The sequence below is a fragment of the Petromyzon marinus genome, chromosome 9 (assembly GCF_048934315.1).
Source record: "Petromyzon marinus isolate PM22_M1 ecotype Great Lakes invasive population chromosome 9, UKy_Petmar_22M1.pri1.0, whole genome shotgun sequence".
Classification (NCBI taxonomy): Eukaryota; Metazoa; Chordata; class Hyperoartia; order Petromyzontiformes; family Petromyzontidae; genus Petromyzon; species Petromyzon marinus.
In genome coordinates this window covers 14319426-14334565 of record NC_133675.1, presented here as the reverse complement: position 1 = coordinate 14334565, position 15140 = coordinate 14319426, and the positions used below count along the sequence as shown (strand labels likewise).

The 15140-nt window shown below is 42.9% G+C and overlaps 1 protein-coding gene across 1 annotated transcript; it reads left to right on the top strand.

Moving 5' to 3' along the window:
- The first annotated feature begins 443 nt into the window (after nt 1-443).
- LOC116940472 (uncharacterized) lies at nt 444-14934 on the top strand. The gene is made up of 5 exons (XM_032950356.2): nt 444-613; nt 4570-4878; nt 6162-6243; nt 11899-12071; nt 12414-14934. Exons 1-5 carry the CDS (start codon nt 557-559, stop codon nt 14262-14264), a joined length of 2472 nt encoding a protein of 823 aa, XP_032806247.2. The 5' UTR covers nt 444-556; the 3' UTR covers nt 14265-14934.
- Nucleotides 14935-15140: the final 206 nt, after the last annotated feature.

Genomic DNA, 15140 nt, shown 5'->3' with positions numbered 1-15140 from the left:
GAGCTCATCGGATTCCTCTAGTAGGAATACAAATTCTGATTGTGATGTTCTAAGTCGTCTAATTTGTTGTATTCGTTTGAATTCGCTTCAGAAATAAATAGTCGTTGCAGGTTTAAGAGCTTAATTATCAAATGCACTGCACTCGTCCTGCCTGAATTAATACCACAATAACAATACGCCTGCAACAAGCCCACACTTATTTTGTTTACGTATTATATTTCACAATCATATACATTGAATGTTGTTGTTGGTGTTGGTGTTTCGTGGCGTTGTTGCTAGCACGTCATTGTTATTCGGTTCGGTTGTACATTGTTTTGCTCCAGCCGCGCAGGCATTGACGCACAACAAACGCAAGTTTTGCCGAGAGGTAGCCCCGTTGGGTGATGGTGTGGAGGAAGCGGGCACTCAATAATACAGGCGGGGTGGCTCCTTCCCCCACCGCAGAGCGAGAGAGGGCCTCACTGGACGGACTCAAAGGGCACAGCAGAATCGCGTCCACAGCCTGGCTGCTGCTGCTGCTCGTGGTGGTGGTGGTGCTGCGCGCACAGCTGCCAATATGTGTGAACCCATACGCGAAGGACAACTTTTCGTGCAACAGCAAAAGTTTGGAATTGTAAGTCGCACACACGCGCACACATATATACGTATCTTTAAAAAAAAAATTGTTACGGCTTATTTTTTCCGCCATTACCAACCAGTAACGTTCTCATTTCGGTAAGGTTCTTCTTGTTATCGCGAATTGCGCTGCTAAATAATCATTTCCTTGTTACAACTGGGACGTGTCATGAACGTGTGTTGCAACAGCCAGCTATATGGATAACGTGTTTATTTTAAGTTCACGACGGCTATTGAATATTCCTGTACTGTAGCCAAGTAAAAATAAGCTTGGAACCTTTCGAATTCGAAAAATAATGTAAACCCTCGACAGTTGGAAATCTCGAAATGTATCGCAGTTAGCGCATAAAACGACTGAAAAACGTCACGGGTTGATGGATGTAGTCTGATAAACGCTGGCTAAAGATCAATAACTGGCTGCTAGTAGTGTTCCAAAGTTAAAAGTATTTCAAAAAAACAAGTATCGTTAGTAATAATGATTCACAAGGCGTCAGCTACAAGGCAACACATGTTCGATCCCATGTTTACCCTGGGGTACTAGTCTGGTCATATCTCTTGTTAAAACGACCACAGTTTTCTTTGCTTGAACGCTAACTTTCCTCGCTGGTTTTTACGTACATATGCAGTCAAGAGATACATTGGACTGATACATGGGTTGTAATGTAATGTATTCGTTTGGTCTCGGTACACTCCTCCTTAACAGGTTTGTGCAAATGTTGGTGAACGTATAGAATCTGATTCGCAAACCACCTTTGGGTATATTCTTAGCTCTTTCGGTAAAGTCACGTTGAAGGGAAACAATAAAATAATAAAATATGTATAAAACAATAAAAATTCTCTCGACGTTTCGACCATAACACAAACGGTCGTCATCCCTTCAACGTGACTTTACCGAAAGAGCTAAGAATATGAATTACTGCAGTCACGAAAGCTTTAAATCAAAATTTTACCTTTGGGTATCCTGAACCGTAGATTCCCTTCTGGGCGCACGCTGAAAATGCATCCGTGCGCAAACTTCTCACAATTCCTGTTTATTTTTTATACGAGTGATAATCAAAGTAACGAATTCCACGCTTGCTGCATTGTCACGGTTTATATGTTGTACTTGTTATCTTTACTGCTCAGAGTTGCAAAAAATATCAATAAAATTGGTGGCGGTACCGCAGGAATAGCGGGCTGTTTAATAATTGATTATCGTCATCACCAAGTCCATTTATAATTTTGAAAAATAGTTTCAAGCCAGATTCAGTGGTTGCAAGTTACAAAATAAACAAGCTCTAAAGATTAAAACAATCTGCAGCAAGAGATTCCCCACTCGTAAAAAAATAATGTTATGGCGTTAAATAATCCATTAATTTGGGAGGGACTACGTATGAAGGAGACCAATATGAAAGTACAGAATATTAATGTTTCAGATTGGGTGTAAAGTGTCCTCCAGTGCCATTAACTATGTAAAGCATGTTTTTGAAATACAGCACGTAGTAAAAGTAATTTAAGATGTATATGTTTTAGGTCTGCTCTTTCATGCTGTACAACAGTGCTAAAACACGATCGGAGTGCAAAGTATATGAAGATAAACAAATCTCTTTAAAACATATACAAATAAAACCAAACTTTTTTTTTATCTTACCAGATAACAATGCCCCAGCGAGCTATGAGCTTATTTTTTTCAGAAGCGAGCTGGCCACAAATGATAGCTCAACGAAGTGACTTATGATCACGATGTGGGCATTTTAGAGCAGCAAAATAGTCAGATGGCAGCCACCACGAGGGCAAATTCCCACCTTGAGCTGCCGTTCAGCAGTTCTATGTTGATGCCACGTTGGCAGTGGTGCACAAGTACAAATTGCAAAAACAACTACTGCACACCTTCGTCAATAACACTGCTTTAAAAGGACGAGTGTATATTAAGACGATGTTTCGGGAATGCCTCTCTACTCTATAGCACATAAGTAGAGAATCAACTGGTCTCCTCTGGCCTCTCTATGTGCTATGAAGAATGTCCATTACCCAAAATGTCGCCTATTATATACAGGGTGCTTCAAAGAAATGTTAACACTTACATGGGGCTATCGTTTTTAATGAAAAAGAACGGACAATACACCGTGACGCGATAACAAATGTCATCTTAATAGCTTCAAAAAGTCAAAGTCTCCACTTGTTCGCCATCGTTGTCAACACGTGGCCTGGAATCTTCTCCAGGTGATTTCCAGAGCCCGGAGGCAGCAGCGCATTTCTTGTGGACTTGTTGCAAATTCTCGAAAGTGTTAACATTGTTTTGAAGCACCCTGTATATGTATCCTCTTAGGACACCCTTAGTGACACATGTGTTTTGAGTTTTTTATAAAATTTTATTTCAACAGTTAAACCGTTCTTTACCTCTGTTTGTTCGGCAAATTCATGTAACCCTCTTCTGCCTATCAGCATAATCCAGAGCTTGCATCTCTCCATGTCTGACCCAGTCGTCACATCCAATAATATTCATTGAGCTATCTACTCAAGTAAATGCACTTGCTTGTGTTTCAGCAGAACATACCTGTGGCTACACAATTCATCGCCTTTAAATTCACTTTGAAGATAGATGTTCCCAACATGGATCAGGCCAAAATGGAAATCATTGTTGCATTTTGCCACAGAATAATGGCTAAGTTTTCACACTTAGCGTTTAAGGTAATATAAAAAGAAAACGGGATTTAGAGTTGTTATTGAGGATAATGAACTGTCATGAGATCCGTGTAAAGCATTTAGGTCAACCCCAATAGTGTAAGCTTTGAAGGTTGAGCAAGACTGGTGCCACCTGGTGGCTATGAATCACTTGGAATTACACGAGGCTACCAACATCCATGCAATACATTTTCGTACGAGAAAGTGTGGCAACCATTTCCATTGTTTATTCCTTTCATTAAGTGAGCATAACTAATCGAAAGTCAAAGTTGAGGCGAAATTTTGAGAGCAATTTGTACAGTGTGACGTCCTTCCGGCGCACCTCTGATTAGCATGGTTGGCTATGTATGGTGCGAAAGAAGTTCAACGTACACAAACAAAGCCAGACCTTCATTAAAACAACCCCAGAGCCTGTGGCATATTGTGAGCACTCTCAAATGCAATTGCGTCAGCTGTCACCAAACTTTTCTAAACATCTCTGGCTTCATATTCTTGGTTCTTAATAAAACAATAAAATTTTATTGTAAAATAATACAAATACAATTTTATTGTTTTATTATTTTATTGTTTCCCTTCTACGTGACTTTACCGAAAGAACCAAGAATATGAATCTCTGCAGTCACGAAAGCTTTCCATCGAATTCTCTGGCTTCATAGAAAACAAAATCGTGTTCTGGCTGCTGGATAATCATCCCCAAATGAAGCGTCAACAGGGGTAATGAGTAGGCCCTGGGACTTATTGCAGTTCCGGCAAACAGCACAGACGCCTCCAAGAAAGCTGGCATGGGTATAATGGTGGTTAGGCAGTAATGCATAACCTCACCTTGCCTATTAAATATTTAGATTTCGATAATCCTGCTGCTATAAATGTCCACGTGATAAGCCACTTCGTTGAGCCATTCATTTGTTCCCAGGTCGCTTCTGAGAGAGCTAAGTGGGCTTTACCTGGTAAGATAACAAAACAATTGTTTAGTTTTATTCGTATATTTTCCAAGCGATATGTTTACCTTTCCTATACCTTTCACTCCTATCGTGGTTTTTTTTGGATTGTTGTAACGTTCTTACCCACCCCTACTGGACATCTGTGAAAATTATCTTCAAAGCTCATCGGATTCCTCCAGTATAAACACACATTCTGATATATACAGTAATTAAGAACCCTTGCAACAGCTCTTGAACGCAAGCACACCGGACCTACGCAGCATTACGTGAAAGGGTGCACAAAGGTATCGGTGTCTAATTCCTTCCCCCCCGCCCGTGCTCCGTTGCTTCATTTCTCCCCCCGGAGCAGAAGAGCTGGAAGAAGAACCGCGCCATGCTGTACGCCAACAGCGGCTCGGGAGTGGCGCGCCTCGAGTACTACGAGAGCAAGGAGAGTGGCAGCACGTCGGACAAGGGCACCGACAGGGCGGCGCGTCGTGCCGACAAGCGCGTGGTGCGCCTCGCGGACTGCGTGAGCGTGCGGGCGGCGCCGCTGGAGGTGGCGCCCAGGCTGTGCGTCGCATTCCTGCTCGAGACGGCCGAGCGGCACTTCGTCTTCGCGGCCGAGCTCGCCGACGCGGCCGCCTGGGTCCGCACGCTCTGCGAGCTCGCGTTCCCGGTACGGACGGTGGGGGGGGGGGGAGTGGTGTAGCGGGGGGGGGGGGTCACCGCCCACCGCATCCCCGCCGCCACTGATGCTCCCCTCTGTGGCAGTTCTATTACCGCGTTAGTGGCGCCGCGCATCGATGTAAAACGTCGATGCGCGGTGCTTCGATGCTAAATTGAGATTGACTTGCGTGGGTCGATGTCGGTCAAAAACGTATTGATACACGCTGCTTCACATTGCTTGAGGATAATGAAACGTGAGGGTTGGAAATTAATGGGGGGGGGGGGGGGGTGGGTGGGGGGGGGGGAGAATGGTGAAATAGTTTTTGTTCAGGTGCAAATTATGGTTATGCAATGGGACACCGCGAAAATTATTCCATAGCTTGTTCAACGATGTGGCTTGGGAGAAAATAAAAATACAAAGTCACACAAGCGGAATATGTGCAACAGCCAGTGGATATATCAACATAAGAAAATTTAAACCAAATGTTGCTAATCCTGAATTAAGAACGAGTTTTGTGGGGGGAGGGGGGAGGGAGGTGGCACAAAAACGAAATTTTCCACGCTTGCTTTTTTTGCAACTCAGTGCTCAATAACTGAATGAATGTGTTCTGAGGTGTTCTGAGGTTTTTGTTGTTTCAACATTTTCCATTAACCTTACATTTGTGGTGTGAGGAGAAAAAACAACGAAAAAGGTCACATTCTTGGTTCTTTCGGTAAAGTCATATAGAAGGTAAACAATAAAATAATAAAAATATAAAACAATAAAATTCTCACGACGTTTCGACTGCAACACAAGCAATCATCATCAGGTGTGAAAACCACAACAAGAAAATTTGAAATATAAAACAATAAAATTCTCACGACGTTTCGACTGCAACACAAGCAATCATCATCAGGTGTGAAAACCACAAGAAGAACATTTTAAAAATTTTCTTGTTGTGGTTTTCACACCTGATGATGATTGCTTGTGTTGCAGTCGAAACGTCGTGAGAATGTTATTGTTTTATATTTTTATTATTTTATTGTTTCCCTTCTACGTGACTTTACCGAAAGAACCAAGAATATGAATCCCTGCAGCCACGAAAGCTTTAAATCAGAATAAGGCCACGTTTAAAGGCTTTATTTCCCTATTTTTTATACGCCATTTCCCCCCCCCCCCCCCCAGTGTGTGATGAATATAAAAGAGTAGACAGGCAGCAGTGAGAAAAGGATGATGGGGTTGTTGTTTTTGTGAGGAGTTTTTTTTAATTACACACACCCTAACAACGAGCTTTTTGTTTTAACCTTTTGCAGAAAATGTCAAGCGATGCAGTCAGAATGGAAATGAGCACGGCCCAAATGGAAGAGAACAGCTTGTACGGCTGCCGAGAATCCGGTGAGAAACTCGTGCTTTGCAAGGGCGCCGTTTTACTCTTCTGCCTCTTCAGTCTGGGCGGCCGACTCAAAGGGAAGCAGCAACAACAACAAAAACCACCCACTGGATTCGTGTCACAGTCGAAAGGCTGCTAGTTCCAATAGATCCTGCTCCTCAGGACTTCGACTGAAACTTAGCCTCCGACTGGTGATTTGAAGAGTACCAAGAGAGGCTGTCCTATCTGTGACTCGTCCTCATTGTAGTAATGTGGAATTTCCACCACTGGTCAGGGCCATCCACTGAAATGATCACCACTTGCACTGTTTGAGCAGGGGAGCTGGTGTGACTTTTGACTTAAAAGACTACAGCAACAGAATAGTATACCGTAATTAATTTCACAATAAATAGTATGAATGTCTTCATAAACTGACGAATACTCACGTGGAAACGACCGATAGACAACATTCTGAAAATGTCTACCATGACAAGCTGCACGCTCTGCTTGTGGTACACCAATGTCATGTGTGGCAGCTTCTCTAGATATTGCAATATCCTGTTTGGGATTCGGACTATGAATTTTTTTTTGCTAAATGGCGTTAAATCTGACTCCTAACCTATAATCTTTAAGGTCAGGCTTTAAAACTTTCCAAATATATGAGTATATAAATTTTATTTGTAGCAAGACGTGCAGCTACTGCCGGTAACTAGGGCTAAATATACCACTTAATATATTGTAGCATGGTCATGTTTTAAGATGTGGTTAATATGTCATTTGGAATGTAGAGCATGGACACAAGGTTTAGAGCCACAGTTTACAGGGCAGCATTTCATTTCTGGCATTCTGCCAGATAGAGAAAATGAAGGCAGGAAAATATTTTATTGACCCACATTGAGATTTTAACCCAGATTGCAGGGGTAACACGGCCGTTCTTTATGAAACGTGTCAAGAGATCTTTAATAATAACGTCCAGCGAGCAGGCAGAAACTCCCGTTTGATGTCTCATCTGAAATATGGAACCCCCTGAAACGCAGTGCTTCTCAGTGCAGATAAGGGGCATTGATTGAATTCTGGTCCAGAGGGCAGAATGCCCCCTACCTTGACAATAAACCACACATCCTGTAGGATACTGATTTCATTTTAGTAGTCCTTCATGCAATTATCGGATAACAATGCCCCAATCTTGCTCATTTTCACGTACGGGTACGGAAGCATTTTGTTGAAGGGGCTCTGCTGAGATAGCGTGGACATCTTGAATGGATTCACACAGATGACAAAACTAGCACGGACACGTCGAGGTAAAACAGAGGTAACAGTGGGCAATGACATGAGTGGATAGATAGACTCTGTCAGAATGATTTGGGGGAATGTGAGCATCACAGTGGATGGTTTTAGATGTGAACAAGAAAAGATGCAACAACATGAAACTGGATTCAGGAAATTATTTACATATTGTGCACTGGAGGAAGACTGCTCAGTGAGATTGGAGAACATTAAGCTTGGCGTCCGAACGCTGGCCTCCTGCCGAGATGTGTTTGATGACTTTGCGATCATTAATTATTTAAACAACTTTACTACAGTCCAATGTTTTTTTGTTAACTAGTTGCATGAACAAACCCTGTTTTCAATATTGCAGCATCAATTATATATATAAGTTTAATGTTAACACCCAGCAAACCTACAATATTTAATACTGATACTCAGACTAATAGATCGACTAACTGCAGTACTATACAGTGTGATGTTTTCCACATTTTAGCAACTGCGTGAGTATTCTTGGTTCTTTCGGTAAAGTCACGTAGAAGGGAAATAATAAAATAATAAAAATAAAACAATATGAATCCCTGCAGTAACGAAAGCTTTAAATCGAAACTGCGTGAGTGTTTATCAAATGGACAGATGATATATCATGACAGGACATAACGAGTAGTCCTGTATACCGAAGTCACATTCTCAGGATGGCTTCCGATGCAGTATATCGTAAAGCTTGCATAACTATATCATCAAGTTGTGTTGACATTTCCACCGGGCATTAAATGAACCACGAGATAAACTCACAAGCAGACGCGATGACCCGTAAACATCATCCTGTCAGTAGCACGACTTGCGTGGGGGAGAGCGGGGGTTGGTGTGGGTGGGGGCATGTGCCAACTGCAGTGCTCACAAAACAAAGCCTGCAGCCTGCGAGCGTGCGGCGCGTGCACACAAGCGCGGCGCTGGCGAGACGCGCGTGCAGTTTGCAGGCAGACATCATCAACAGGAAGTGCGCATGTCCTCCTCGTGCGGTTGAAACGTCAAAAAACCCGAGGCACCGTGGCACGGTGGTGGCTTTGACTGTGAGGTCGTCAAACCGTGCCCGCGTGCGTGCGTGCGCAGCAGGGGCGGAGAACATTGACTTTCTCTCGTTTTGCCCCATCGACGTAGACGGTAGCAAATACGTCTCAGCAAGTTCGTTGCACGCAGGCGCATTTCACGGCTACTTGATGCGTGCACATTTAATCTGTCATGTGAAATCTTACATTGTGGAGGGGGGGGGGGGTGAGGTTGGGTGATAGAATATAAGCGACAAAAATGTGGTGAAAGGCCTTGTGTGTGTGCATGCTGCACCGCGTGTATTTTTTGTAATAGAATGGCTCTGCAATGGATTAACTGTCTGAAGAAATAGTAGTGCAAGACTAATGCTATACCGTAATGGAAAACTGTTTTTTTTTTACCTTTCACCTCGTAACATTTAGGCAGTCGTTCTGGAGATTAAAAACAAGGAAGAAAAATATTAGTTTTTGGAATATATATGACACGCGACACATTGTGCAAATTACTCAATTTTACACGCGGCATGCGTTATATAATGCATACATTATGTATGGGACTGTACGTGCTAATTCACATGCCATGTTTGCGTATTCATAAATATTGCATACCTTTATACACAGATGCATACACAACAAGATATGAACCTATTGTAATAAATACGCACACGTAAGTTTTACTCTGTTGAAATAATAGCTTGTTCAACTATGTGCCTCTTAAACATACATAACTCTATTCATTGGCACAAGATGTCGCACTGCTGCTGTCTTTATGTTTCCATATTCCCCAAAATCTACCACATATTTAGCATCCATCATGCAACTTAGCAGAGATTCGACAATAACTCGTGAAGGGATTGATACTGGACGGCAAGTGTGCTGTCCCCACTCTATAAAGACATCTATTCGAAAGCAAGGACACCCACGTGACCTTACTTGAATGGCTAAACCCAATAAACGCGCAACATTGATCCAACGTCGACCAAACGTTGGCCAAACGTTTGTTGATGTTTGTAAATAGAAACCGACGATTTCATCATTGCTTCTTTGTTTGACCAGACACAAGAATTATCTCTGATCCACACACGAGCCAGGTTTCATACACCTTAATGTCTGCCCACCGTCATTGGACCAGCATTAGTAGAAACATGTAACCATATTGCATGTGCAGTTAACGAGTTTAACGTTCGCAGCAATTGCATGGTACGCTACACCTTCACTCACTGCCCAAATGTCAAAGAGTTAAAAATTTTGCATTCTACCAAGAATACAAAGGTATTGCTGTGGCGCGTATTCAAAGCTCAGGGAACTCTCAGTCGTGTATACCTGAACCAAACAATGCGTAGGTGGATGTGTGCCTGCAGGCGACAGGGTTGTGAATGGAAGTATCGTGCGGGTCCCTTATCAGCGGTGCCCGGATCGACTTTGGCAATGCCTGCCGGTGGAAAAACTGACGCAGTTCCTTTGTGAAAGCCATGCGCCTATCGGGGTGCCAATGTGTTTTTTTTATTATTAACGAGAGCTGCAAAAAAACCACATGGTGCAGCAAGCATATAACACTACTGAAAGTGCACGGTGTTTTATATAACATCTTACGTTTCATGAACTTGTAGGGGTTTTTTTTTATCGGGGTGGAATGATGCGTCGATTCATCAATTCTCTTGATTCTTCAGATCAATCTACAAGTCACCACAATGTGACAAAACACAACGAACTCTTGAATCGAATAGTGAACCTCAAACACGAACATTCTTCGAAGGGCCGGGGTGAATGGTTCCACCCCTAGTACATGCATGGTATGTTGTGTACGCGCAAACGTATTTAGTACCATAGATATTTGCATACTATACACACGAACGTACAAAAATCAGTGTACTTGATCGAACATTATTGGCGTATATATCTGAGTAGACGAAGCGTGCTGAAGTAAAAAATATTAATGATGGTTCATTGTGCTCAGAGAAATAGAAGTACTGAGAAAAAGCAGGCCGGTGGTGTGTGCATGAGGGTTGCCTATTGTATCGCAGTGGAACATTGCATTGTGGGTTCGAGATATCTGCATAAGTTCCTCGGCTACAGTCTCTCCCAGTGCCCTTATCTCTTCACGTCGACATGCCCCAGTCAGTGGCTGCTACTGCTAGAGTTACCATTTTCAAATTCCCAGGGCGCACACTAAAAATACACTTTATGATAATTTCCCTTGGACCTTTGTAATGTTACATCATTTATACATAGGGTACAGTACATTGATTTTTTTTACACGTAACATTTTTGAAATATTTCCACGTAACAAACCCAAATTTAGGCTGATAATGGGTGATATTTTTTTTAAACAACTGTATAATGTATTTTTGTGATGATTAGCAAGCAGAAGTGTTTTAGAATAATAGTTATTTAGAGTGTAACTTATCCACATTGGGCACGAATTCGCTTGAATGCTTTCAAGCACGAGGGTGTATTTCCTCCCTTATATTTCTGCTTTAGATCAAAGATAATAATAATTTGCACTTACGAGGCATCTTTCACAATGCCTCAAGGCACCGTGCGTGAAAATGGCAGAGATAATAAGGAAAGAGCCGGGTGGCAAAAGAATAGTCAGAAGAACAAATTCGATTAGAGGAAAGCTGCTTTAGAAAGATGTGTTTTAAGTTTGGACTTGAAACTTTTGTGGAGCCTGATCTCCACCAGTAGCAAGTTCCACAACTGAGAAACCACCATTAGCGAGCTCCACCCCCAGAGGACCATCAGTAGGAAGTTCCGCACCCAGGGAGGCCACCATTGAAAATACCAAATCACCCCACGAACGCAGCAGAGTTCGAAGCTCATATGTAAAAGGGAACCATCGGCAGAACTTAAAAATCTTGAAAGGGCACAGCTTTGAATTAGCTGCTGAATATAAAGCGGAGCGAGCGCTCATCAGACTTTAAATACGAGCTACGCGTTCTTTTATCCCACTCATATAGAGACGGGAAGCCAATGCAACGATCCAAGGACATGAGAGATGTGTTCTCACAATGGGGTACAAGTAAGCACCCTGGCTGATGCATTCTGCAGCCTACAACCTGACAAGGACCTTGCTCGGTACCCCAAATAACAAGGCGATGTACCATGGCAGGTGTTCAATGGTTAGCAAGTCCTCGATGTGAGTGAAAGACTTCCCGTTCATTATAAGGAGGAGGTATTGATGCTGAATATTCAACCACAGTACTGTACTATGTAGAACTGCTGGTATGCAAGTTTCTCCACTGAGATGGTGAAGCATCGAACAAATCGTAAAATCCCGTACATGCCTCAAACACTACGGGTAAAACAGATATGCATGCACATCATTAATCACGCATGTTGATGTTTTTAATCTGTCCTTCTCAGCCAATGAGTTCTGGGTCAGCATTCACAAGACAGAGGCTTCTGAGCGATGCGGTCTTGTCGGCTCCTACAAGCTCAAGGGCGACCAGGAAGACCTCACTCTGAAAGACCCCGCCAGTGGAAATGCCATCTACGTGTGGCCTTATAAACTCCTGCGAAGATTTGGCCGCGACAAGGTTCGTGTTAGCTTTTTTTTCCCTTCCATAAATTTACTTGCAATTTTATTCGGTGCTCGATATTCATTATTTCTGGGACAACTCAACTGATTGGAAATTGCTTCCTTCGAATGAAAATTATAAGTGAATAAAAAATTATGAATGTTGAAATTGTTTTGCTAATTTTGTGAAATTCAATTCGAATTGCACTTAAATGTCATTGTAGTGAATCACACCATATGCTCATTGTCATGTGTATCATTTATTTTACTTTTTAGTCTCTTAAACATACATAACTTTGTAGGTACATTAACAAAATGGTATGCCCAATATAATTGTTTTTTTCTTACACTTTTATTGCAGACTTCATTCACATTTGAGGCAGGGAGGAGGTGCAACTCTGGCCCGGGGACATTCATGTTTGATACCAAGAATGGAAACGACATCTTTAATATCATTGAAAAGTCCATAAACCAGACGAAGCTGAACCGAAACAGCCAGAACTACACAGAGGGAGACGTGCAATCTGTTCCAGTTCACTGTCCTTGGTCCTCAGAACTCTACACAAGCATGGGCCTGGGAGAAGAAGGTGCAGAGGCTGCACCCGGTCCGCAGGGTAACTCCAAAAGGGAGATGTTTGACGGTACCCCTGGGACTCCGCCCGGTCAATACGGACATCGGGTGCATTCTATGGAAGGCACGGATGCCCCTGCAATCCCACCAAACCACCCGAAGCATGGATCAAATGCCAAAGAGCAGGCGGACTTCCCCAAAAATGCAGTGAAAGGAAGACCTGCTTTTGACAATGCAGAAACCTTTACTCCAATTATCTTTGAACCGGAAGCTCTATGTTTGCGACAGGCTGGACCCAGGTCATCTTCTGTCAGAGTCCGGCCACCTGAAGATGCACCGAAGGTGCCAGAGATGGGGATGAGACATTGGCAGACATCCACTTCTAAAACCAAGCCTCTGGAGGAAAATTTGACGCTTGAGGAGCTCAGTGGCTGTTCACGATCCGGGTCTGCAAATAATAAATCGAAGTTATCGGAGTACCTCCTGAAACCTGAAGATGGTGGCATGATGCAACCTTCAAACAAGCAGAAAGAAGACAGCCCAAAGCAGACACCTCATTCATTTGCTTGCTTATTTGTCGATGAGGAAGTTGCGAAGTTGAGTCTCGTCAAGAGCTCCCAGAACTATGACAGACGCATGGCTCCGCCTCAGTCAATTGTTGTCAAACCTTTCCCCATTTCGCCATCGTTGCCGGGCATGTCGCCAACAGCAAAGTCATCATCATCAGCAGGCTCAACACCTCCTCGCTCTCCTCTGCCCAGACCTCCCCTGCTTGATCCGTGCCTTGCTCGACTGGAATCACTGCAGGACGTTTATGCTGACCCGGCCGATTCTCTGATGCTCACCATTAAACTGGACGACAAAGCTTCGGCATCGTCATCATCATCATTATCGCATTACCACGACCCCGAAACTGAAAACAATCACCCGTGTGTGACCGGCAAGCTCCGTAGCAATGGTTTGCTGGCTGTGGCCAAGCAGAAGGAGTCCGCTCCAGAGCCTGTGTATTCTGATCCGTATGAAAAGGTTGAACAAAAAAATACAGAGGCATCTTCGTCTAGAAGGCAGGGGCAGACACCAGAGCACATATATGACGAACCAGAAGGAATTGAGAAACCCACTGCCTCTCTCTATGATGAAGCTCTTCAAATCAAAGGGGATGCATGGAAGGTACAAGCAAAGCCTGAACATGCATATAATGAGCAACCGTTTCCAAGTCCAATAGACAGCTTTGCCGCACCATTGCCAGCCTTGAACCCACAAAAAAATCAGTCGATGGAATCTCCTCCATTACATTCTAAAAACACAGAGCAAGCACCACAGCTTCCCCCCAAGCCAAGACAAATGGTGGCTCAAAAGTTCGGACCAAAACCTCCAACAACGGAGGCAAGAGGGTGGAACACAGCAAACAGCAATAACTCAAATTCCAAATTATGCCCCAAGCCTCGCATCGCCCCCAAACCGAAGGTTGAACATGTTTCAGGCAGGGAACCAAAAAGAAAGAGCATGGAAAGTACAGAGGAGTGCAAAGGTGTTGTTGTGGTTCACAGTAAAAATGACAAAGACTCCAAAATTGTGCTGAAAAAGCCACCAATGAAGCCAATTATGGTTGCTGTGTCATATGCAAATGACAACTTGTGAATTGAAATGTCTAAGCACATTTAAAAAAAAATATTTGCGACTAACTCTTCTAATGCTGGATATTTGGATTTAAAAGAACAGAATGAATCTGAGCACATCGATTGTTCCTTAAGTGTCTGCAGGCAGTTCCCTTAATCTGAGTTGCACAGGCGGAAAATGTGAGCCCACGCAATAGGAGGGGCGCATTTTCCTACCGCAGAGTTCCACTTGGGTCACACCATTTCTGTACGGTAGCAGAAAGATTTGCAGAACGAGTGCTATTTCTGAACCACATTTCAGTCGCACAAACCACTGGAAGCTGCATCTCGCAATCCCATTGCCATTTGTGAAAACAAAAACCTGTCAAATAGTATTAACATTCTTATATATTTTTGTATGATTGCAAACAATTAACCACTTGTGTAAAGGCAATATAAAACTCACAACCTACTCTGTACTAAGCATTTGTGACATTACAACTGAGAATTGTCAAACCCGTTTTGTACAGTGACGTATATTACCGCAAATAAATTGTTAACATGTTGAAACATGGAATTTATAACATTTGCTGCTATTTGCAATAATGTACATGATCGTGCAGTGGATGCTTTTGTACTGTATACAATCTTGTATTAATGCTTTTTTTTGTATTCCTCTGATTATCAAGAAATATATTTGTATATAAAATTTACATGCAAAAAAATGTCCTTGAGTGATGATTTACCACCGTGACGCCTTTTTTTTTATGAAGCAACCTCAGCTTGGTATGTATCATGAAGGCTGCCTCAGATGTGCATCATTGTTTTACCAGTGGGTTGCCAGCACACGTTCGATATTCGTGATGTTTTGTATCAGACAACACCGGACGGCCTTGGCACGTAAACATTTGTCATGCAC

Bases quoted from the DNA above. Each gene is read 5' to 3' on its own strand.
- LOC116940472 (XM_032950356.2), top strand. From the start codon at position 557: ATGTGTGAACCCATACGCGAAGGACAACTTTTCGTGCAACAGCAAAAG. The intron at 4,879-6,161 runs GTACGGACGGTG...AACCTTTTGCAG, and splicing joins TCTGCGAGCTCGCGTTCCCG to AAAATGTCAAGCGATGCAGT. The intron at 12,072-12,413 runs GTTCGTGTTAGC...CTTTTATTGCAG, and splicing joins GAAGATTTGGCCGCGACAAG to ACTTCATTCACATTTGAGGC.